The sequence below is a fragment of the Sander vitreus genome, chromosome 16, assembly GCF_031162955.1.
Source record: "Sander vitreus isolate 19-12246 chromosome 16, sanVit1, whole genome shotgun sequence".
NCBI lineage: Eukaryota > Metazoa > Chordata > Actinopteri > Perciformes > Percidae > Sander > Sander vitreus.
Genome location: NC_135870.1, coordinates 13,380,207 through 13,402,694, shown reverse-complemented (window position 1 = coordinate 13,402,694; position 22,488 = coordinate 13,380,207). Strand labels below are relative to the sequence as shown.

General features: G+C 40.0%; 2 protein-coding genes across 3 annotated transcripts; both read right to left on the bottom strand.

The window, feature by feature from the left end:
* Positions 1–567: 567 nt before the first annotated feature.
* sapcd2 (suppressor APC domain containing 2) lies at positions 568–12,834 on the bottom strand. Of its 2 annotated transcripts, none has more exons than XM_078271426.1 (6): positions 11,803–12,834; positions 8,266–8,399; positions 4,178–4,324; positions 3,463–3,564; positions 2,304–2,414; positions 568–2,195 (listed from the first exon to the last, which is right to left on the bottom strand). In XM_078271426.1, the coding sequence occupies exons 1-6, from the start codon at positions 12,587–12,589 to the stop codon at positions 2,067–2,069; spliced, it is 1,410 nt and encodes a 469-aa protein (XP_078127552.1). In that variant the 5' UTR covers positions 12,590–12,834; the 3' UTR covers positions 568–2,066. The 2 variants fall into 2 exon arrangements, with proteins under 2 accessions (XP_078127552.1, XP_078127553.1); XM_078271427.1 differs by having other exon boundaries at positions 2,304–2,411.
* A 2,333-nt stretch (positions 12,835–15,167) lies between these two features.
* On the bottom strand, positions 15,168–18,390 carry tmem141 (transmembrane protein 141). The gene is made up of 5 exons (XM_078272106.1): positions 18,224–18,390; positions 17,965–18,031; positions 16,781–16,864; positions 16,545–16,655; positions 15,168–16,265 (listed from the first exon to the last, which is right to left on the bottom strand). Exons 1-5 carry the CDS (start codon positions 18,275–18,277, stop codon positions 16,201–16,203), a joined length of 381 nt encoding a protein of 126 aa, XP_078128232.1. The 5' UTR covers positions 18,278–18,390; the 3' UTR covers positions 15,168–16,200.
* Between the last annotated feature and the right edge of the window lie 4,098 nt (positions 18,391–22,488).

Here is a 22,488-nt window from a genome sequence, read left to right as displayed (position 1 = left end):
TACATCAGATCATTCTCACTATCTAGGGACATCTCCTTAATTCATGACAGGAAATCTCATAAGAGAACAAATCAGAACAGACCATCCTGGAGATTCACAGACTTTCTTATGGAAAGTTGAGTTTTTCTTTGTTTTAAACAGCTCTTTAACTGAAATCCAAATGGGACATACTGTATATGAAATTGCACTCATGCACATCAAAACGTGGAAGCAGAAACCACTGGGTGGTTAGTGTTGCTCAGTTATGATCTACTTTAATGTTGGCAACGGAGAGATCGGATTCATCATCATTGTCATTTACCACATCTGTACAAAGGTTTGAATACAAATACAAGCTTAGAATGAATTGTGCAATTGTTAAAAGCTTGTCTTCACATGGAAGGACAACAAACTCTTAAAAGATGAACAATAGTGACCATTTCTGTAATCTACATTTGATGTTTATTATGCATTGCTTTGGTTTACAAGGTTTCGAAATCCATAATTTTATACTTATATATACGTGTTTATACTATTGTATTGCAGCATTGTAGATATGAGAAAAACACATTGCAAGGAACCACAGAATCTAGTCAGCAGTGTTTGGTCGTATTTATTATTTTACATTTTCTCTGAAGTTTTGATAGAAAGCTGAAGGAAAAGAGTTTCCCTCACACATAATGTAGTTTGAGCAGCAAGAAACATATAATTAAACAAGTGGGAAACAGACATCAACAATATGTTATGTGCAGACATCCCAGCAGTACCATACAGATCCATTAAAACTACAATACTTTTTATTCTACCGCCAGCCACTAACTAATATTTATTATGTAAACTTTGTGGATGGCTGAGTGTTTTGACAGTTTTAGTCTAAAGCCAACCGTTTCATGCCTGATCCTGGTAAAGAGGGACACTTACGAGGACTAAATGAGTTTTTACATCTGTGCTAATCTCCAGGTTTCAAACTAAATCTCTTCAGAAGATAAATATTTTGGGGTTGAAAATACGACCCATGCAAAGAATCCACTGTAAAGACATACAGGGGATGTAGCACTAGATAGCCAAAGTGATTTTCTTTTCTTTTGATCTCCCAACCAAGGAGCTCGGTCTCTGACACATTCACCATCTGCCATGTTTGTCCTCCTCAGCTCTCTTCTACGTGCAAACTTCCAAACTTCTCAAGTCTCTCTGCCTCTACGTCTCGATGGCTTGTAGGCTGTCCTCCCATCTTTCTTTTTTTCAATCTTAACAAAAAAAACCTCAAAATTCCTAAAAGGTCCTAACATTAATAAACATGCTACCATAATATAAAAAACTATTCTTTTCAGTAATTCCTGTCTCTCAGTGTTTGAAATGAAACACTCTAAAACCCAGAAAGCCAATGTCAGGTAAACATATTATTATTAAAGGAAGAAAATACTAAAAGACATGGGCAAAGTGTAGCTTAATATCATTTAGATCAAAGTACCAAACTAAGAAAAATGTAATTGATACGTCACAGCAAGCAGATGCAGCTGGTGATTTGTCTATTATATTAAACTGTAAGAATATGGCATTTTATTCCAACAGAAACCATCCCCCCACTAAGTTAAAGTTCATGTTTTTTTTTATGTTGCCTGAGGAGCAACAGAAGTAAAAAAACAAAAACAGTCTTTTGGGAGTGGGAGTGGAGATCTTGCAGATGCTGTGATCCTGCAAGAAAGCGAGTGATGGGATCTCATGAGACCCGACTGGTTTCTTGATAGCGTTCCAGCCTTCTCAGCTCAGTTGGAGTGTTTATGTAGGACACCTAAAAGGCGGCAAGTAAAAGACTCTCTCAGGTCAAGTCATTTGGGTCAGGTTTTCCTCGGAGTATTCACATCTAGGTAGTGCTTGGTTTGGGGTGGAGTGGAGTGGAGTAGCTACATGCTGCAATCGTGCGTGTGGGGGTGTCATGGCTGAAAAGTGCATCACTGCTACAAGTGTGGGTAAACAACAGTCAGCTTACAGTCTTATAAACGTTTTGCTCCAGACCAGCATCATGATGATTCCAGGTTGAATCATGGTGCTAACATGCTATGGTGTTGGTTGGAGTGTAATTGTTTTCAGATGAAGGTGGAGTCCATGGTGCTGGTGTCTTGTGCACTGTGGGCTCGAGCCTCAAAAAGCTGTTTTATCAATGCTGACTTCTCCTGCTCCAGCTGCGTGATCCGCTCGCTCCTCTCTGTCACCTCCTAAATGAAAAGAAGGGAAATAAATGAAGTGAGTGACTGAAAACAACAGCACTGACTCGTAACTATTAGTGACTCCTGTATACTGGCAGTGTGTCGACTGTGTCGAACCTGTGTTAGAAGTCGGTTCTGGTCCTTCAGTCTCTGGATGGCTTGTGGAGGGGCTGGACCCGGAGGCTGGGGATTAGCTCCTGTCTGAGCAGCGCTGGAAGGAAATGACTGCTGAGAAACAAAGAGGAACCAGTGTTACAGTAAAGGGAAAGTGTCATTATTTACATGTCTAGTACAACCAGCTTCGAAGAGTGCAGACAGGAATTTCACAAAAGAATATTTACAGCGTTCACCTTTGAGTCACACAAATTCCCCAATAACAAGTGTTATGGCTAAGCAATGTCAGCATTTTTACATTGTTTTTACAGCCATGTTCTGAGGCTATACTTGGTGCTTTGAGCTAAATGCTAACATCAGCATATTAACATGCTCATAGTAACACTGTAAACATTGTAATGTTTTTTTTACCATGGTCTTATTCTTAGGTTAACATGTTAGTATGCTAATATATGCTAATTAGCATGAAACACAAAGTACAGCTGGGGCTGATGGGAATGTCATTAGTTATGATGAAGGTATAAAAGTATTGAAAAAATTAAAATTTTGACCTAGTGATGGCTCTATATGAGAAGTCATGAGATCACCAAAGCGTTTACAGTTCATCCTGAGGGGGACATGAATGTCTCAACAAACTTTCAGGACACTGCCATCCCTAGGGCCATGCCACTAGTATGGCTAAAAATCACCACGTAAAATAAAATGATGAATAGGCCATCTGATAAAACTGTCAGTTATGACACTTAACATTCACCACAATCACATGACTTGTGAGCATACTGGGGTTCATTAATGTGGTATAATCTTGAATGTCTTTGTAATTTTTAACATTTGATGTTTAGATTTCTCATAACATCTCTCAGAGCTTCATGTGGAGCAGACATTGACCCGATCCAGTTGCACTCTCTCCAACATCCAATTTAATCAAAACATTGTGCAGTTCTAGTTTTGTGTGAAAATCACAGCAGGGATCCAAACAGTGACCAAGTATCGAAAACACCTATAAAAACTCCCATATGAATATGTCCATACATATGATCATTTATATTTACGTTATATATCAAGATTGTGAGACATTGAGAATTACTTGACTAATCTCAATCCTTCGGTTTTAACAGAATCACATAAAAGTGCAAAAGTCAATGGGGCAGCGAACACTCACCATGCCAGAGCAGGAAATAAGGTCGTTAAGGCAGCGGTTGACTTCTTGCAATTTGGGAATTAGAACATTCATACGACTCTGATTGGCTTCTGTGAAGAAATCCTGAGAGTAGAGAACATAAAAGACAATTAGTATGAAATTTAAGAAAGAAGTGAAAGGTCTGAAAAATGTTATGATAAGGAGGGACGATGACTTAACAAACTCCTTACAAGATTTGGTAAAGGGAAGTTAACTTAAAATAGTAAATGAGGAGAATACACTCTGAAAAAGAACACTTGTCAAAAAAAAATGTAATACTGAGAACATATTCTTCTGCAACTGCCAGTTCATACTGAAGGGTTAGGGTTAGATTACAGATTTCTGAGGCTAGTGTGGGTTAGGGTTAGAAAAGATTTTTTTTTGCCTTTTCTTCTACCACAAGGTATTTTACCCTGTTTGACTGCTGATCATAAAAAAACTGAAAAAAGGAGCCCTTCATTTTCTTTTCTGATGAACTTTATCCAAATTCTGATACTTTAAGTGTTTATATATCTCTCCTAACAGATATAGAGTTCACAGACGTTTTTTATGTTCAATGTTGTTGTTTTATTTGGAAATATAAGAAACAGCTATAAATCATGGAAATATATTCTCATGATTAGATATGTTCTATTGTTGTCCAGTTATCCATATCAATAAAAAAAATACAAAAGCTTGCAACAGTGTTTGAACTGACCGTGCAGTGGGAGTTCTGGCCGACCTGCCGCTGTCTCTCTGTGACATTGTGGATTTGTCCCTGGTACCAGTCGCGGGCCCGCTCCACCACTTCCAGACCCGCCAGCAGGGAGTCCTTCTCCTGCTCCAGCTCTTTCATTTGCTTCAACTGTGTGAGTTGAAAGTTAAAAAACAGATTATGTTGTTGGAGAGTGAAAAGGAGGGGGACAGGAAAGGGGTGGAAGAGGAAAGAGAAAAATGTGATTAAAAACAGACAAGAACAAACCCGCCTCAAATCACTTTCTGTGCGGATCTCACATAGAGACAGAAAACATTACATTTTTTTAATTTCCCATGCCATCACTAAGACAGCTTTCATATCACTGCCAATATTAAATCTAATTATTGATTTCTGTCAGCAGCCTGCATGGTAGACAAACTCCCATCTTTTCACAAGGGCATCTGCAGCAAACTCTTTTGTGCTGGCAGAGACAATGGCGCCATACCAATTGTGCCAGACTCTTTCCCATCCTGAACAATGTTTAGAGGAGCAATCAGTCCGGCGTCATGGCAACTACGCAGCAACCTAAGAATGGGGTAAACAGCACTTCAACTATGGCCACCCCAGTGTGTGTGTGTGTGTGTGTGTGTGTGTGTGTGTGTGTGTGTGTGTGTGTGTGTGTGTGTGTGTGTGTGTGTGTGTGTGTGTGTGTGTGGAGGCTGCATTGAGTTGTGCTGACCAGGCTGTCCATGCGGCACACTGCCACAGTCCAGGCCTCATTGCTGGCATTCAGCCACCTGGTGTGTCATCTTTCTGTCCACCCATCGTTCCATCCCTGAGTCCCCTGTGTGGCTCAGTACATTCCTCTGATGTCATCAGTGCTGTTTAAAACACAGCCATGCTCATACACAGAGATACATGTTGCGAAAGCAAACTGAAACGGGACAAGGGATTCAAGAGTCTAAATCAAACCCTGTTTAACATATTTGTGCTCTTTCCCAAAGAGCCTGAAGCGAGAGAACACACAGAGGACGATAGGAAGGGGGGTTTAGGGGAAGAGGAGGGGGTCGGAGACTCGGAGGGGTATGGTCCGTGTCTAGAATGAAGCATGACCCAGTGTCAAGCTGCATGAATGTGCCGTAGTCCCCAGGCAGGAAAACCCACTGTTAAAAAGAAGTTAGAAAAAACTGAGAAAATACACACAGAGAGGGAACAGAGCAGCAAATTGTGGAAAGGTTATGGAAAAGTCAGCGCATGTATGTTTGTGTGCTGGCTGAATGAGCCAACAATAACATGACACCCGTTGCACAAGCTGTTTAACTAAAAACACAAAGAACATAACAGCCTTTCAAACTGCAACTACAAAGCACTGTGAAACTGTGTGGCCTGAAGCTCTTCATTACAACAGCAGATCAGAGGCAATATACAAGTCCAAAAGTCCCTGAAACAAAGACGGTTTAGGGCTACAACTAACTATTTACATGGATTCATCTGTCCACTATTATTCTGATTAGTCTATTAACTGTTAATAACAGTATACAAACCTAAATATATGCAATTTAGCTTCATATTAAAGAGAGAAAAGCAGCAAATCCAAACATTTAAAAGGATATATTAGCACCTCTTCTTGATCAATAACTTAAAATGTTGTGGTCGATTCTGTCAATCAACTAATCAACTCCTTTCAGCACTTTCCAAAACATAAAGCTCTACAATACCACAAGAGGTTAGAGCTAACAAAAAGACCCAACGCTCCTGAGGAAGAGGAAAAGATTTCATTATTGATCTTTCAGTAACGTTTTCGATTAATCAATTAATCATAACTGTAAGTTTATGAAATGTTAGAAAAACACTGAAAAATGCCCATCAAGTTCTCGCTTGTTTTATCAAACAAAAAGTTCATAACTCAAAGATATTTAACTTACAATAATATAAAACGGAAAAAGTAGTATGTCATCATTTGAGAAACTGTAACCAGCTCATAATCGGCATTCTCGCTTGATAAACGACTTGAAACATTGTTGTTGATTAAATTCTGTCAATCTACTAAACGATTAATCAACTACTCCTCTCAGCACTAGTTTAACTACTAAAGCTTGACAATGCCACAGCAGGTTGGAGCCTATAGTCCCTAAAACTAGACTAAAGTCTCCCAATTCTATTTGTCTCAACTGTCACAATGAAATATCAAAAACAACCTGATGCATATCTTTCAATGCTGAAATACACTCTTTACAAAACCATCTCAAGGACAAACTTTAATTTCATATATCCTCTACAACCATCTCTCCCTTTCCTTCTCCGTCTTTCTCTCCCTCTCATCCTACTCACCCAGAGGAAAAAGTGCAGAGCCTTGCTGCTGTAGAGGCTACTGCTGAGGGGGATGAAGACGGTAGTGTAGGCAGCCAACACAGCTGTCCAGGCTGGGCCAGGCCGGCTGAGCGAGTCCTCTACTTCTACCAGGCCCCTGGGCCCGACCCGGCTCACTACCATCAGGGCAGCAGTGGGCCAAGTCGGCCTGGGTGGGAGGGCCAGAGGGAAGGGGGAGGAGGAGAGGGGCAGGGAGGGAGGGAGGGAGAAGGAGGGGAGCCGGTCAATCAGCCAAGAGGAAAAGAGACGGAGATGGCGACACAAACAGGGAGAGAAAGAGGGAGAGGAGGCGAGCTAGAGAGAGTGAGAAATGGTGAGGCAGGGGGAGAGACGGAGAGTGAAGGGAGGCATGAGCTCCCGACTGAAGGGTGGGAGGGGCAGAGTGAGGAGGGATGGGAGGGGAATGTGGGGGCCAATAGAGAGTGAAATGGATAAAAGCTTCTACTAGAAAAACTTGTCCTGGAATTTCCATGCTTCTACTGTTTACTTTTCTGTGTAACTAAAATATTTTCTGACATATATCTTTAAAAGCCTCAATCCCTGTTATATCCGATCACACTTAAAGTCATCAATGTTTTAGTCCAAGCAGACCTCTGTCTCTCTGAAAGTCGTTTACTACTGATCCTCTACTCTTTTACCCAACACTAGAATGAGATAGATGAAAAATCATTTAAAATGTGCCATGTTCCACCTACTGAAAACTATGAAAAATCTCCCGAACAATATCATCCTTAGTTGCTTACGTATCATGTAATGTTACACCTTCATCCAGTGGTTGTCACATTTTGTCAGTTTTAACAACTGGTGCAAAGTTACTGGACATGGTTCTTTAGGGCTGCAATTACAGACTTTTTTGTATGACTTATTGATCTGGCAGTATATAAGAAATGAGAAAAGAAAACACATCACAGTTTCGCAGAGCCAACAATGACATTTAAATTGTGTGTTTTGTCCAACCAAGAGACCAATAGCCAAATATATTCAATACACATATACAGTAAGTCAAAGAAAAGGGAGGGCATCTTCACATTTACAGTAAGAAGCTGGAACCAGCAGTTTTTGGGAACCTCCACCTCCCTTATTTGACTGAAGACTGAGTTAAATCTAATACAGTGGAAAGAAATGATGATCTCAATGGGCATAGTAATACAGTCCACTAATTGCTACCACATGTTTTGTTTGTGCTGTAATGTAAACCAAACGCGAGAAGAAGTATTTCCAACATGCAGTACCGTCTTTTATATTAAAATCAGACACACATCTCTCTGTCTTTGGTTCTTTTTTATCATCAAAATATGAGCTTTACTGGGTTATTCCAACAGAATGTGATGTTTGCATGTCAACTACTGTAGTGATGTGCAGGTGTATTAGGTTTGCAGGGACTGTGGTTTTACCTGTGAAGTTTAAAGGGTTACAAATTAAGTGATATTTTTAAAGAAGCAGGTTCGAAATGGTGGGTCGTTCGCAGGTAAATAAATAGAAATGGGGTGGATCCTCAGCAGACCCATGCATCACTAATGTCAACTAATGACCTGGATTGCTGTTTAACCAGTTATTAATGAAAACCGTATGCATGCACAGCACTGACATACAGAATAGTTCCTGACTGAAACATGAGTAAAACTATGACCCAGATGTAGCCCCTTTAAGACGCTTTGTAGAGACTATTGGTTGTAGAGGTGTGTGTGTGTGTGTGTGTGTGTGTGTGTGTGTGTGTGTGTGTGTGTGTGTGTACCAACCATTCCGTAATCGACTCCGTTGGATATGGTATGCCGCCTCTGCTCTTCCCGACTCCGCCCGTGTCGCCTGGAGCCGCTAGTAAATCCTGTTGCTGATTCGCTCTGAGATCTTGGTAAACCTGATTTCACAGCACCTAGACAAATATGAAACACACAGACTTAATCAATGTCAAGACTGTCAGGTAGGGGTGTGAATCTTCATGGTCTCACGATTCAATTCGATTAGAATTATCCTGTCAATGATTTGAATCGATTCAGTATCCCGATGCATCAATCCCTCAATATTATTACTTACTGCTACACATGTTTTCATCAACAAATTAAATCAGTCAGATATGAATTCCCCTTTTTATTGTATCTGCTCTTAAAAAAAAAAAAAAGACATTTCCTAAATATAGCGGAGATTGAACACAGCAGACAACAGACAAAAGGCAGAAACAAAAAAAGCAGCAACCGGAAAATCAACAAGTAACATCAGTAGGCAATAATCGATTATGGTCTGTCATCGTCCAGGTCCGCATCGCGATGCATGGATGCATTGATTCATTTCAACACCCCTACTGTCAGGTATGCACTCATTAATAACTGCAGTTTCACTGGTTGCCGGCTGAACATAACTGTGATAACGGTGTAGGGAAAACACTTTTTGGGCTTGCAATGACAGATGTATGCCAATGTAGAATTATGTCTTTTCCCTTATACAGAGGGAAAACGCTCAAATTGTCTTAAAAAGGGCATGCAACACTACTGGGCAAAATACTTTCACATTTGTAGACAGACAGTAATGAAGAAGACCAAAAAGATTACAGACAAAACAATATTTTGGCCCCATAATGCATTTGAGTTGCCAGTGTATACCACAGGAGGGGGCTGTACTCTGCAAATGAGTCTGGACACTAAACTCAATCATGTTTCCTTGTGTGATTACTTGACTGAGGATGAGTTCAGTGGAGCAGACAGAAATATGTGAAGTATCTGAGCTTAAGCACACTGTAGAGAGAACATCTCAGAAAGCTCAACAACAGGACAACTGTTTTGAATTAATGAAACTTTCAGAAACCTAAAGCCTTACAATCAGTAGGTAGTAAATACCAGTTTCTGTTTTGTTTTTTTGGCCGGGTTTCCCAAAAAGTTAGGATGTTTGCTTTGTTGTGATCAAGAGAAAGACAGAGTCAGACTGTCCACTTTAGCAAACCCCATCTGCCAAGGAAGATCATGATATGATCGAAAGCTCCAAAGCTAAATAGACCTTATGTAGAGAGCGTTTTGTCAGCTGCCGTTTCCAAGCTCAATAACAAACTTTGAAACCCAACGCAGTTATTCTGATAACATACAGTATTAAAAGATTTCTCTGCCCCGGTTCCCCTTCAACTCTCAGTCAATCTATGCTCATTTCTGTGTGGAGTTTGTAAGTTTTTCAGTGTGTTTTCTATCACAGCTGAAAGATGTGTAGGTCTGATAAAGTGGAGGCTAAACTCCAAGCCCTCCGAATTGTGTGTAAACGTGTCAAAGCATCACAGTAGTATTTGTTCTGTGGTATTTGTTCTGTGGTATTTCCCACATATCAACTATGGTATTTTATCATGATCAGATTTTTAGACTTAAGAACACCACTGCTACTTTACCAAAACCATGAGAAAGTGAAGGAGAGTGAAATGACTTTGTGGTGATGTCCAGGGTGTTGGGGAGGATTTCACCACTGCCGTGATTCAGTGAGCCCTGGCCTGTCTGATGTAATCTGGCCTAATCCAAAAGGGCTTGGCTGCATGTGAGAGATTACACTGCTGGTCTGCTAAAAAAGTAAGTGGACATAATATTACACACTCATACATAAGTGATTTTTGGATGCACTGATCACATCTGATTCCACTACTATGGGCATTAATATGCTGCTATAACAGTCCCGCTACTCTGGTAAAGCTTTCCACAAGATTTTAGAAACTGGCCAATCATTCATTCATCCCAAAGGTGTTGGACAGGGTTGAGGTTGAGGCTCAAGTTCTATCACACCAAACTCAGAGAGCCTTTTTACCAGGGACCTTGCTTTGTGCACAAGGACATTGTCATTGTATATTGTAGCATTAAAATTTACTGACCAACGTAAACAAGAGTATGTGACCTTTTGGCCATATAGTGTATCAGTCCATCTATCGATCTGAAGAAAAACACTGTACTAATGTAATGCAAGTGGTCTAAGCAATAAAAGCCCAGAGGGCTCAACAGAGAAAGTGTGCGAGTGTCACTCTTATAGCTCCAGACAGGCCTGGCTGTACAGAGATCAGCAAACTCGGACAGACTAGTTGAGTGTGTGTGCGTGTGTGTAAGAGAGAGAGACAGAGAGAGAGAGGATGTGAAATAACTCTCCTATGATTGTGAGAGCAAGAGAAACCAAAGTGAGTTTGTATGAGCGAGAGCCTGTATGAACAAGATAATGAGCAGGCAAACTGGGAATTTCTCAGCAGTGGCTCCTCCAACCTACATCCAGCTCACCAATGAAAAACTGAACAAATGAACACGTATACAACTGACATCACCCGTTCCCCAGTCAAAGGGTGAAAACCCTCAAGACACATTTCTGCAGGAATTTCTGACACGACCTCTGACCTGACCTGGGGTTAACAACAGCAATTATTCAACTAGCCACCCAAAGTTAACTCAGAGTTTAAACTCTGTTTAAGCTGTGACATAATATTGATACCTGAGAAGTGTGTTGTCAAAAACCAACAATAACTGTTGTCGATGAGATTCACGTAGAGACTCACTTTTAAAGTTACCGTTTTTACCTTAGTAGGCCTCCCTCTGGATGACAAATACTGACATGCAAATGCAAGCACTCTGCAGACATTGTGCACTTGTGTGTACAATATGGATCACTGCATCTAATTAAATTAGAATATGAGATCGAAGCTGGCAAGACTTCAGTGGACATATCAACTCAGTTATGCAAGCAATCAAATGGTTTGCTCATGTGAATTCCGTCTCAAGTGTATTTTGTTCTGTGTTCTGGTGGATATGCAAAGACGCAGTAGCTCTACTTCTAACTCATGTTCATGCGCATTTTTTTGGTGTCCAGATAAAAGTTTGTCTTTGATTTAAGTCAACAGCAAATCTAAAAACTAAGGCACAAAGAGTTGAATTATAAATTCTTAACGTGGGATGGGAATGAAATTGCATGATGATCATTGTGAATTTAATGTTTGACTTTTGTACAGTTGGTCAGTCAAAACAAGCAATTTAAAGACCTCACTGGGCTTTCATGATAGGTATTTTTCACTATTTCCTGACATGGTATGAGCTCAACATTAATAGAACTAACAGCTGATTGAATAACAATCGATAAAAGGAAGGTGGTGAGCTGCAGATACAACTGCATGACATGCGGTTTGCATTTTCTATTGAGTGTGTGTTGATCTGGATTTTGACAGACATGGTTTAATCGACATGAGTCCTCCATAAACTCAGTGAACTGTCCCCAAACCCCCTCACACACGCACGACGTCATTTAAAACTATATACATAGGCTTTTATGGTACTTACTTCCTTCGAGCTGCGGTGACTCCAGAGCGAGTGACTCAATAGACCTGACCCGGGTCTGCTGGGGCTGTGTGGGTTTGGTGGCATGGCCCGGGTCGGCCCGGTAACACCCGCCCCCTGTAGCGACGGAATTCTGCTCCAAACTCCGCCCGGACCTCTCGAAGCCCGCGCTGTACCGCACAGGTCCACACGCGGTGTACCCGGCCCCCTCCTCTGGCCTGGCCCGGCTTTGCAGAGAGGACGCCCGGTGCTGCTGGGTGTTTGTCACGTTGCTCGGTCCCAGCGGACGGACCTTGTTCTCAACCCGTGTCCCAACACTGCATGTGGACAGCGGGGCGGGTTTCTGGGGCTGCTTTGGTGCCTGCTGTGGGTGGACGGCAGCCTGGGCCTTGAAGTGGGCGCTGTGCTCCGGGTTGAGCATGGAGTAACGCAGCCCCGCAACGAACCGCTCAAAGGTGAGGCAGCCATGCGGTGGGGTGACCCTCCTGAGGCAGCCCAGCACCCCGCCGGGCAGTTCTCGGGTGTCTGCCCCCTGCCAGCGGCTCTCGATCTCCGAGATGTGGACATAGCCCCGTCCACCATCATCCAAAATGTCAAACAGGGTCCTCAGGCTGTGCAGAAAGGCTTTGGGCAGGCCATCTGTTGAATACTCCGTCTCTTTTGGCTGCATTTTGGCAGTTTTAAAGCCCTCCGTCTGGCCTTGAAACACTTCTTTTTTTGGCCCAACTCGGCGGTAAATCGCCGACGTTCCGTTCAGTTTGCAGCCCTGATCGGTCGTTATCAAAGCCATGAATGTAACGTTACTGACTAATCAATCAAAAACACACCAACACGAGTCGGATAACTTTAAACAAACACACAGCGTAACATACAGATTGATAAAAGAAATACAGGCTTACTGAGCAGCAAATCACATATCCTTTTGAAGATGTTGAGCCTCAAATATGACCTATATTTTATGGCTTGGACCGTCTACCTTCCCGTCAAAACTATGCTGCCTATATTCCATACTTTCCTTTTTCTACCGTGGACCGCCCTTCAAACGGCTGGGCTCAAGAGTCCCGGGACCAGCTATTGGCCGCTGTGTGCACGAGCTCAGCGCTCATTGGTGCAGGCCTGAGGTAGACTCCAGTTTGAGTTGTGCTTTTGTTATTACTAATGCTGAGACGTTATTCATAAAGCCTGGATATTATCCCCCTCCACATAATCAGAAAGAGCTGGATAAACTATCACCTTACAGCCCCACACAGCCATAATGGGAAACAGAGTCCTTTTGTTTCACCGCGTTCAATAACCTAAACTTTGGATGGAATGGAATATGTAATTTTAATGAGTAAACAATTTACCCATGTATGTTGATTGTATTAAAATGTAGCCTACCATTATTGTTCATTGTAAAAATCCCTGTTCAAAACAATAATACTACAGCAACAAAATCGCTATAACACAGTGATTTGATGGCAAAAATGACTGTGAACTATTTACTGTAAAAAGATAAAAACAAATATCACAGTTGTACATACAGGCTAATTGTAAAGCTCATGACCCATGTTTATTACAAAACAATGTGTTCAACACCTCTTTATAAAAAAAACTGAACAAGAGCTATTGTTCTATGTTGCATTAGATTGTAGCCTACAGTGTTCATGGTATTGTGTCCACTTGCTGTATTGTGTATCTGCTTGGTCCAGTGATTCATTGCAGATATATCAAGTAGCCTACATTGAGTAGCGTATACAGTTTTTATGGAGGTTATACTAGAATTTTAAAAAATCTATATATTTGCTCATATGTTTAAAAACCTGAGTTACTTTACCTTACTTTTTTTTTGATTTGGTAATACCTTACACAATAGCCCTTCCTCCAACTTAGGCTACTATCAAGTGAAAACAATGACAATGTATACTATCTTAGGTGTTAACTTTTCCTCCTCCCTTACAAAGACCATTTCATCATGCACCACCTTTGATATAACGTAATGTGATGTATATCAAGGTTTTCTCTCAGTCAGGCTGGACAGCTGCAGTTGCCCTGCTTCACAACACACATAAATCCAACTTTCCCAGATTCAAAACACATTGCAACCATTTCTGGCACTTCAGGGACACGTCTTCTGTTTCTTTAGCAATGAGTCAAACGAGAGAAACTATCTGTCCCTGCACAGATCCATGATTATAACCTGCCCAGACTTGAGCTCTCATCCTGTCATCATCTGAATAACCTTTAGCAGTGATTAATGTTGAAGATACTGTCACACTCACACAAAGGACTCTTTGTAATTTACCAACTGCCTAATGCATGTTATTCAGTTATTTTTCCTGTCAGACCAGGTACTGAATCATACATTTTCCATATGTTTAAAATGCACTGTACATTTTTCTTTATGAGAGAAGAGGCTGAAATAGAGGACACACAATCAATAAATCCCCCACAAACATGTGCTGTCACCCACCTCCCGCTGACAGTCAATCACACACCAGTTGTTCTTGTTAACACATCAATTTGTTTGAATTGATCATGACTCTAGGCTAAACAGAGAGGCCAATAGATCAGATGTTCAAAAACCCAATAATAGTGTTGGTTTTTGGCGTTTTTTTGGACTTGCATTTCAGGCTTGGTCGTTATATAACCAAAGAAAGACAGAAAGTGAAAGAAAGAGGAGAGCACTCACTGTCCAGTTGCAGCTCAGCTCAGCTCACTCGACTCACAGGGTCAGATAACTGAGCACTCACTCCTGCACTCATCTTTCTCATGTTGTCACACACATGCACTGCTGCCAAACGCGCGCACACACACACACACACACACACAGTCTTTTCCTTCATTATCTCCGGTTTGCTCTCTATTTCTCTAAAGTCTTTTCCTTCAGCAGTATCAGTGTGCATGTGACACCGGATATGTCAGCTTATTCAATTCATGACGCCTCGTTTTTTGGATGAAGAAAGACAGAAAAAGAATTCAAAACCTTCAAATCTTGGAGGTGTTAAATCAGATTTGAATTACAGTGGGAGGACGGGAGCGAGAAGAAGCAAGAGTGGGGGTGGGAAAAATGCTGTGGAAAGAAGAAAAAAAGTTTCCTATTGCAGCAATAGAATTAGAATCTCAGAATTGGCTTGTTCTGAGTGAATCAAAGGGCCTGGACTTTGCTCGCTTCAATCACTCGGAGTTTTAAGGCTTGAAAGACTCTATTGTTGTTTCCAATGGCCTGCCATGCATAGTACAGAGTCTATGTTACTAACACCTTATTACAGACATCAGTTCAGCAAAGAGGATAAATGTTATAAGAGATTTTTGCACATTTATTTAAAATTTCAAAATAAAAGATCTTATTTATATGCATTTTGAGTACTTGCAGAAACACTACAGGCAGCAGTTGTAGATTTTAATCAAAATAATGAGAGATAATGAGAATGTCCACGTCCATGTCCACAGATCTTCCTACTCAGTTTTTACATTGACCTAAATCCAATGACAATTTCTTTATAATGCTTTTTTTGTTTGGATCTATGTAAATTATAGTAAAGTGTCCTGAAATAACTCCTGTTATGATTTGACACTATAAATACAATTGAATAATAAAAAAACAGCAAATACTAAATAAGCAATGACTTTCCTGTCCAAATCTTTTTCATCTACCTAACCTATTGCTCATTCTGTCATTATAAATTAGCACCTAACCTCATGTAATTTATGTTTTTTGCACAGATATTGAAATAAATCAAAACAATATTTAGTCATCCTGAGATATTGCAGGAGAACACCACTGAACTGGAAGTGGATGAATGAACATGCAGTGGCTGAAAGTGACAACAGTAAATAGTTTTCATGTGGATTACACTGCTGCCCAGAGCATTTTATTAAATAACTTTGAATGCTCATCTATTTAAAAGGATGAATCATTCCACAATGATTTGCTCTCTGTAGTCCAAGGCATACATCATTAAAAGTATCAATGTGTAATTTAGATCATATGCTTGACAACACAAACCGATCATTTACTGGTTTGGTTGACCCACCAGTGAGAACAATATACAGCTCAGGCTAACGCTATGGGGTACACAGTGACAGCTAGTGGCTGGTTTTGGCAGTTCAGTGTTAATTCTGTTGCATGTCAAACAAACACATCCAAATAATAATAATACCGGATCACAAGCTTAACATCGGATTCTCCCTAAAAACCCAAACTAATTCCTGACCTCTGATTCTGGAAACTCATCTGTTTATCCATACAGCAATGCGGTTATGAAATTCAAAAGCTCCACAAACTCTGAAACTGAAAACTACTATCTCACGTCCAGGGTTAGGGTTAAAGTCAATAAATGGCGTATCTGAATATCTAGTACATTTTCTGAAAAGGTGTAATTCTATACAGTATATACACAAGTTTGCTTAAAACAATGTTTATTCCATCACATCGCCGTATTTTGTCTTCTCAGGTCCTTCTTTTGATACCTCTGGTTTAGACACTGAAAGACAAACACAGAGACAGACATAGAGCATTAAAGTCTGAAAACTGTCATTATTTGGTTCATCATGACTGAGAAAGAGAGCTGGCACAGATACATCTGCTGAGAATACTGAGCCCTGAACAAAAATGCATGTACTTCCATAAAACACTGTTGCTTCTTCTATTAAAAGATGATCTAACAAGACAGTTATCACCACAACAACATCAACATTTCATAACTTTCTATTATGAGCCATGAGAGATGGCGAGCAGGTCTGCAGCAGCACACTGTACTCACCCTGCGGTGGCGATCTGTCCGGGACTTTTCCTGTTTCTAGCAACAACCAAAGGTCTGAGCATTTCTGCGTTTCCCAGCGAGTCACTGCATAACTTCCCACTGATGACGCCACTGAGAAAGAAGAGAGAGGCAAGGTTAGAGAGGGGACAGGTAAGCTGGGAGGAAGTAATGGGTAGCTAGGGAGTCTTGTGTGTTTGTTTGCTTGTGTAGTTAAAGCTCATGTTTAATTTTTTGACCTATTGAAATGAGTAGGTTCCATTGAAGAGGATAAGGAAGCTTCTTTTGGAGAACCTTCTGAATGGCAAATAAACCACCAGCGCCTGTAAAAGCAACACAAGACACATCTCAATGGAACATCTGTTATGCATAATGAACACTCAAACTTTCTGTGACTTATTCAGTATCCATAACACTCAGTTTCATTTCGACAACAGCACAGGTCCTTTGTAACACTATCGTCCTCTTGCACCTACAGGGGATTTATTTTGACCTGACAAGGATCCGACTAGGATCAAAACATTGTCCATTGTGGTTTGGAGTCGATTTGGAGGCAGTGCTCTTTTCATCTATGCTGATTTCCAATAACCTTGCACCTGCATGTGATGCTTGTATACGCTCCTCCTAGGAGATAGGAGATTATGGGAGAAATCAGTGTACATTTCTTTAGATCTGGCAAAAAAAAAAAAAAAGTAAATCCTGTAGGTGAAAAGAGGATTAGGATGGCAATGGCAGTGCACTGTCTACTAACAATAATGACTATAGGGATGGTTAACAACAACAGAAACATGGACCAAAACACATACATTTCTATTTCTTGTGTCCCTTCATCCAATGTCAATAAACGTTATACCTGTTAAGGTACAACATGTGAAACCACAGATGACTGTCTGCAGTTCATCGTGTTAGACTTCATTGTAAGAGAGGCCAAGCCAAACTGTCATTTTCCGCTAGTGGTCTTGTGTATTGTCAGAAATGGTTTACAAATAATATCAAAAGCATATCAAAGCTTATATTATTGTAAAACTATTATGATTATACAACCGTCATCACTCTGTGTGGCGTTCAGTGTGCACTATGTAATGGAAAGCATCCTGCTTTATTGACACCAGAAACATTTGCAGAATATAGCTCCCTCCTGTGGTATACACTGGCCAAAATGATATTGTTGACTGTAGTTTCATTGGTCTTCTTACATCTTACTTGGTGTTTATCTACAGACATGTAGGAATTTAGCTCAGTAAAATGTATTCATAGATGTGTTAGTTCAGGGGCAGATTTAGAAACACTGAAAGAAAGAGTGTAAACATAGAAACAATCCAATATGATGTTATTTTTAAATGTCTGATAATTCAGTAAGTATGATACAATAAAGATGACAATACAGTGTATTTCCTAACGTGGAAAATGGCATACTACTTACCAAGAATAAAGGTCCCAGTCCCCTTCATGAAGGCATGAGACTGACAGGCAGCATACCTCTGTAAACCCTGCAAGACAAAGTGATAAAACAAACCACAACGACTTTTACTATACGATGTAAACCTATATAAACACTTCTATGTACGTCTACGGTATATTACAAAGGTTACAATATGTGCAAGCAGCTAATTCATTTGACTGCCAGCAGAGATCAGCATGCTGCAGTGAAGAGGAAAAAAAGGTCAAAACAAAAAACCCACCGGGTGTTTTGCTGCCAGCGCATCGTCCACTTTGGTGAGGCCGATATTGACCATTTTGTTGGCTGCTGTGAAGCTGGAGGTTAAAGTCTTGGATAGAAAATAGCATTAGCTAATGAGACTGTGTACATGTGACATAACTCTACTGATAGAAAACTTCCGTGATGCAAACCAAGAAATACAGAAAGAGAAGAGGAACAGCGGTTTGTTTAAAACACTAGCGACACCTACGGGAGAGGAGGTGGTACTGCTGCTTCTCGTCAATGAAAAGTTTATTTACGCAGTAGCAACATGCACATCAATATCACTAATGGACAAAAGGAGAGTTCTGGTGATATTAAAAAAAAAAACCCAAACCAAACTATTATAAATTATGAAGTCATCTCACAAAAAGAAATAAAACAGTTCTATTCAGTCTATTCAGATGGACAATCATTAAATCCTCTGTCTGAAACTCTTCCAACCACGGACAAATGTGTTATAATAATACAATGTCATATACACCAAAACAACATTTTACCTATCATTATTGATCATTTCCCACACATTAAACTTTGATTTTGGTGCTTCAGATATATTACATTCCTCATCTTTAGCCACTAATAAATGTAAAAATGTAAAAATGTAAAAATAAATGTAAACCGTTACCAACAGCAGCATTACGTTAAAGGCCCAGTTAACAGATGGCCATTTCAAAGTTAAATAAAGTCATAGTAGCCTGTCATTGTGTCTGTTACATTCCATGTGTGATCTCAGGCCTGCCACAGCAGCACAGCCTGCTGACCCCTCTGTTGAACCTTGACACCACAGTGGCCTCAAGGGTTCTGCTGAAGGCTGGAGATGAGCTGGAAGAAGAAGAAGAGGCAGCTGGACAGAATCCAACTGCTGCTGAGACAAGTAACAACACAGAGGCTTAAGTTACCAGACAGCTGTTACTTGTTACACAGGTGAAAGAATAGCTAGACTCCAGAGAGTGATAAAGATAGGGAGTTGAAGAAAAGCTTAGTATGTTTTAAAAGGTATTGGGTAAAAAGAACCACAAATTAATGTTGTGCACAAGTTGGAAAAAAACAAAACAAAGTTACCCTTTAACACTATTTTACCCAAACCACATCATTCTATATTGTCAAAACGTTGCTTTTGACCTTAAAAGAGTATGTTCCACTAAATCCATGAATGTATACTTTCAATAAATGATGTAGGAGGGTAATAGGATCAATAAAAACTATGAAACAGTAAATCAGTACTGGCAGTAACGTCTGCATTCACATCTTTGAGGATAACATGAAACTCACCATCAAATCAGAGGGGGGCAGCGACGGAGGAAACTGATCGGATTGAACAGCCTGTTCAACTAAACGTGGTGTGAATGGGGGAACAAATATCAAGCTTCCTTACAGCAGATTTGATACATTTCTTTTTAAATAATTGATTGTTTATGTGATAAAATGCCAGAAAATTGGGGGAGAAAAAAAAATCAAGATTAAGATATTTAATTTACAATTATATAAAACAGAGAATAAAAAAATGAGAAGCCTGAACAAGCAAATGTTTTCATGATAAATGGCTTAAACTATTAATTCTACAATAAAATAGCTTGTTAATACTGATCGTCAAAATGAGTTACCAATTATTTCAATAGGTGTCTTGGGTGAGTCTTGTAACATAGTGGGACAAGTCCAGCGTCAGGGGATATACAGTAAAAAAAAATTGGTAGCACTTCACTTTAACGTCCCGTATTTAGCATTTAAAGGGTGTATGGAAACATGTAATACACACTTTAATGCTGTTGTAGGCAGATATGTTTTTAGTTCTTAGATAAGAATATAGTAAAACGCAGGAGAAGCTATAATTGTTGACTTTGTACAATAAACACAAACTATCCTTAGTACCCTTAGCTCTTAAAGTGTTAACATCGCAAAAACTATAAGAGCTTCTCATTTGACATTTTAGACTCTTAGGCTGGTTAGATTGGTTATCTTAAAACTAACTTTCATTATTAAGAAGCTTTCACATTCATTGCCGACAGGCCAACAATTAAACCTAAACGTATGAATTATTAACTTAACCTGTGCACCAACACCTTTGAATTGAAAACTGTTTGAAATTGTACTGTACTCCACTCCCACATTCATCAGTATTGTTCACACTTTTAAACGACTCTACAAGCCAACTTCAACAAATGAGGTTCATTTTATTTATTGTCATTTTACATTTGGAAAAGCAACGGTCAGTAATCCCCCTCAACTGTACTTCCATTCACATATTGTAGCTCTTTATTTCTAGGTGATTAATGTTTATATTCTTACAAAACAAAAAGATTTTAGACAATCTGTACACTCCAAATCCAAATCACACCCCTCCCTTCAACCCATGTATGACAAATGCGCTAACATGGGAGCCAAATTTTTAGTGCAGTGTTGAAAACCGGTTCGCACACATAAAAAAATAACAATCAACAAGTCGCATGTACATCTGTGAATTACATGCTTAGTAAGTGTCTGGACTCCTCAAAGACACAAGAGGACACATTAAGCAGGTGTGCATTGTAGGTAATACAAGGAAGGCAGGCGATTTAGGATAAAGTTGACACAGAACAATTTCACTTTGACTGCTGTGTCTTAGAAAACAAATGCAGGAAATGGTTGTTCATAAAATCACTCTCCCCCCCCCCCCACAATTTTTTTTTTTGCCAAAAAGGTGTGTAAAGGGGTAAATTCAAGTTTTACGTTCCAAGATGTCTCTCACATGGAAGGGTTTTAGTGACAATGATGGTGTGCAGTGTTTTCATGGAAAATCTGGAAGGGCAACAACGAGGAGGCTTCACTCATTCATTCAGGTGAAGAAAAATAATCAAGTAACAGGGTTGAAATGTTCAGTCCCCCTCCCTGCCCAAAAAGATGTGACATAAAAAAGGTCCCATATTGTCCATTTTTTTTTATGTTTGTCTTCAAATATCACAAGGACAAGAACATGTTTCACAATCAAATGTTTTAAATAAATATAGCTCCATTGATAGAATTTCTTCAAAAAAATAACCCTCAACTCTCACAAGAAACTTAGCACTACACCCCCTCCCCAACCCATGCATACCATAACCCTGCAGGTGCAAAAAAATACAGTTGAAAAGACAAGAGTCTGTTAAAAACCAGCAAACTAAGACTGACTGGAGGGATTTAAACCAGTTGATACAGGAGTACCAAGCTACAGGTCATAGCGGACTTTGGTAGAGATAATCAGAAAGTTTGACAGATACTTTTGTGTCTTGAGAACATGAAATAATTATGTTGCAGTTTCTTATACCATGACCAACATAAGCTTTGTTTCTGTGGGATCTTGACAAAGGCCTGTCAAAGTACTAACAACACCTGGAACAGCTTTTTAAAATAGTAACTGGTACATTTTGAAATTGCCGATTTCTTTAAAAGTTGAATGAATCCAGTTACTTCAGGCGATTCAAACTTTGTACCTTGTTTTAAACAACAAAAGTCTGATCAAATTGATAGAAAAATGAAATAACTCATGGGTCAAGAAAACTTAAAGACTTGACTAGAAAAAATTAAAGCCTTTATTTGGCAGCTACTTTATTATTGAACAGAGAAAATATTTTAACCCACCAATTGATTATTAAATATGAAATTTAAAACTGTAATATGGCCCCCTTAAAAAGAGAAAAGACATACATTAACCCTGCCCATAAACCATTTCAATGTCCTTCAGTACAGATTGGCAGCACATACACATACATACATACACACACACACACTCATACACACTCCCACACGCAATACTGGTAGTGTGATTCAATCAGTGAAATCTATCCAATGTGTGCCATGGTTGGCTGCGTGGGAAGTACAACAGACAGGGAGGTGGCTAAGGTGTCGATGACCATGAAGACAGCAGCCCTGTGCACCAGAGAGGTCACAGAGGGAGCAATACAGTGAAAAGGTCCATGTCCCATTGTACCAGCTGAACGACGGGTACTGCAGCCTCTGAGTCCCCCATTTGCACAGACGTCCCCACACCCAGTAGATGGGTGGAGAAACAAAAGTGGATGATGACAACTGTCCATATTATGGTCCAAAGAAGCTTGTCCAGTTCATCCACAAGACAACTTTTTCCCCCCTCACATACAAAACCATAGCAGCAGGTAGAGCTCGAGGGTCTCCCTCCTCGAGAAAAATAATGAAAAATAATAATAATACCTTTCCCTGTCATCCAGCAAGCAAGCTATGGAGAATTACCAGTTCTGGGAAGTAGCAGATGTC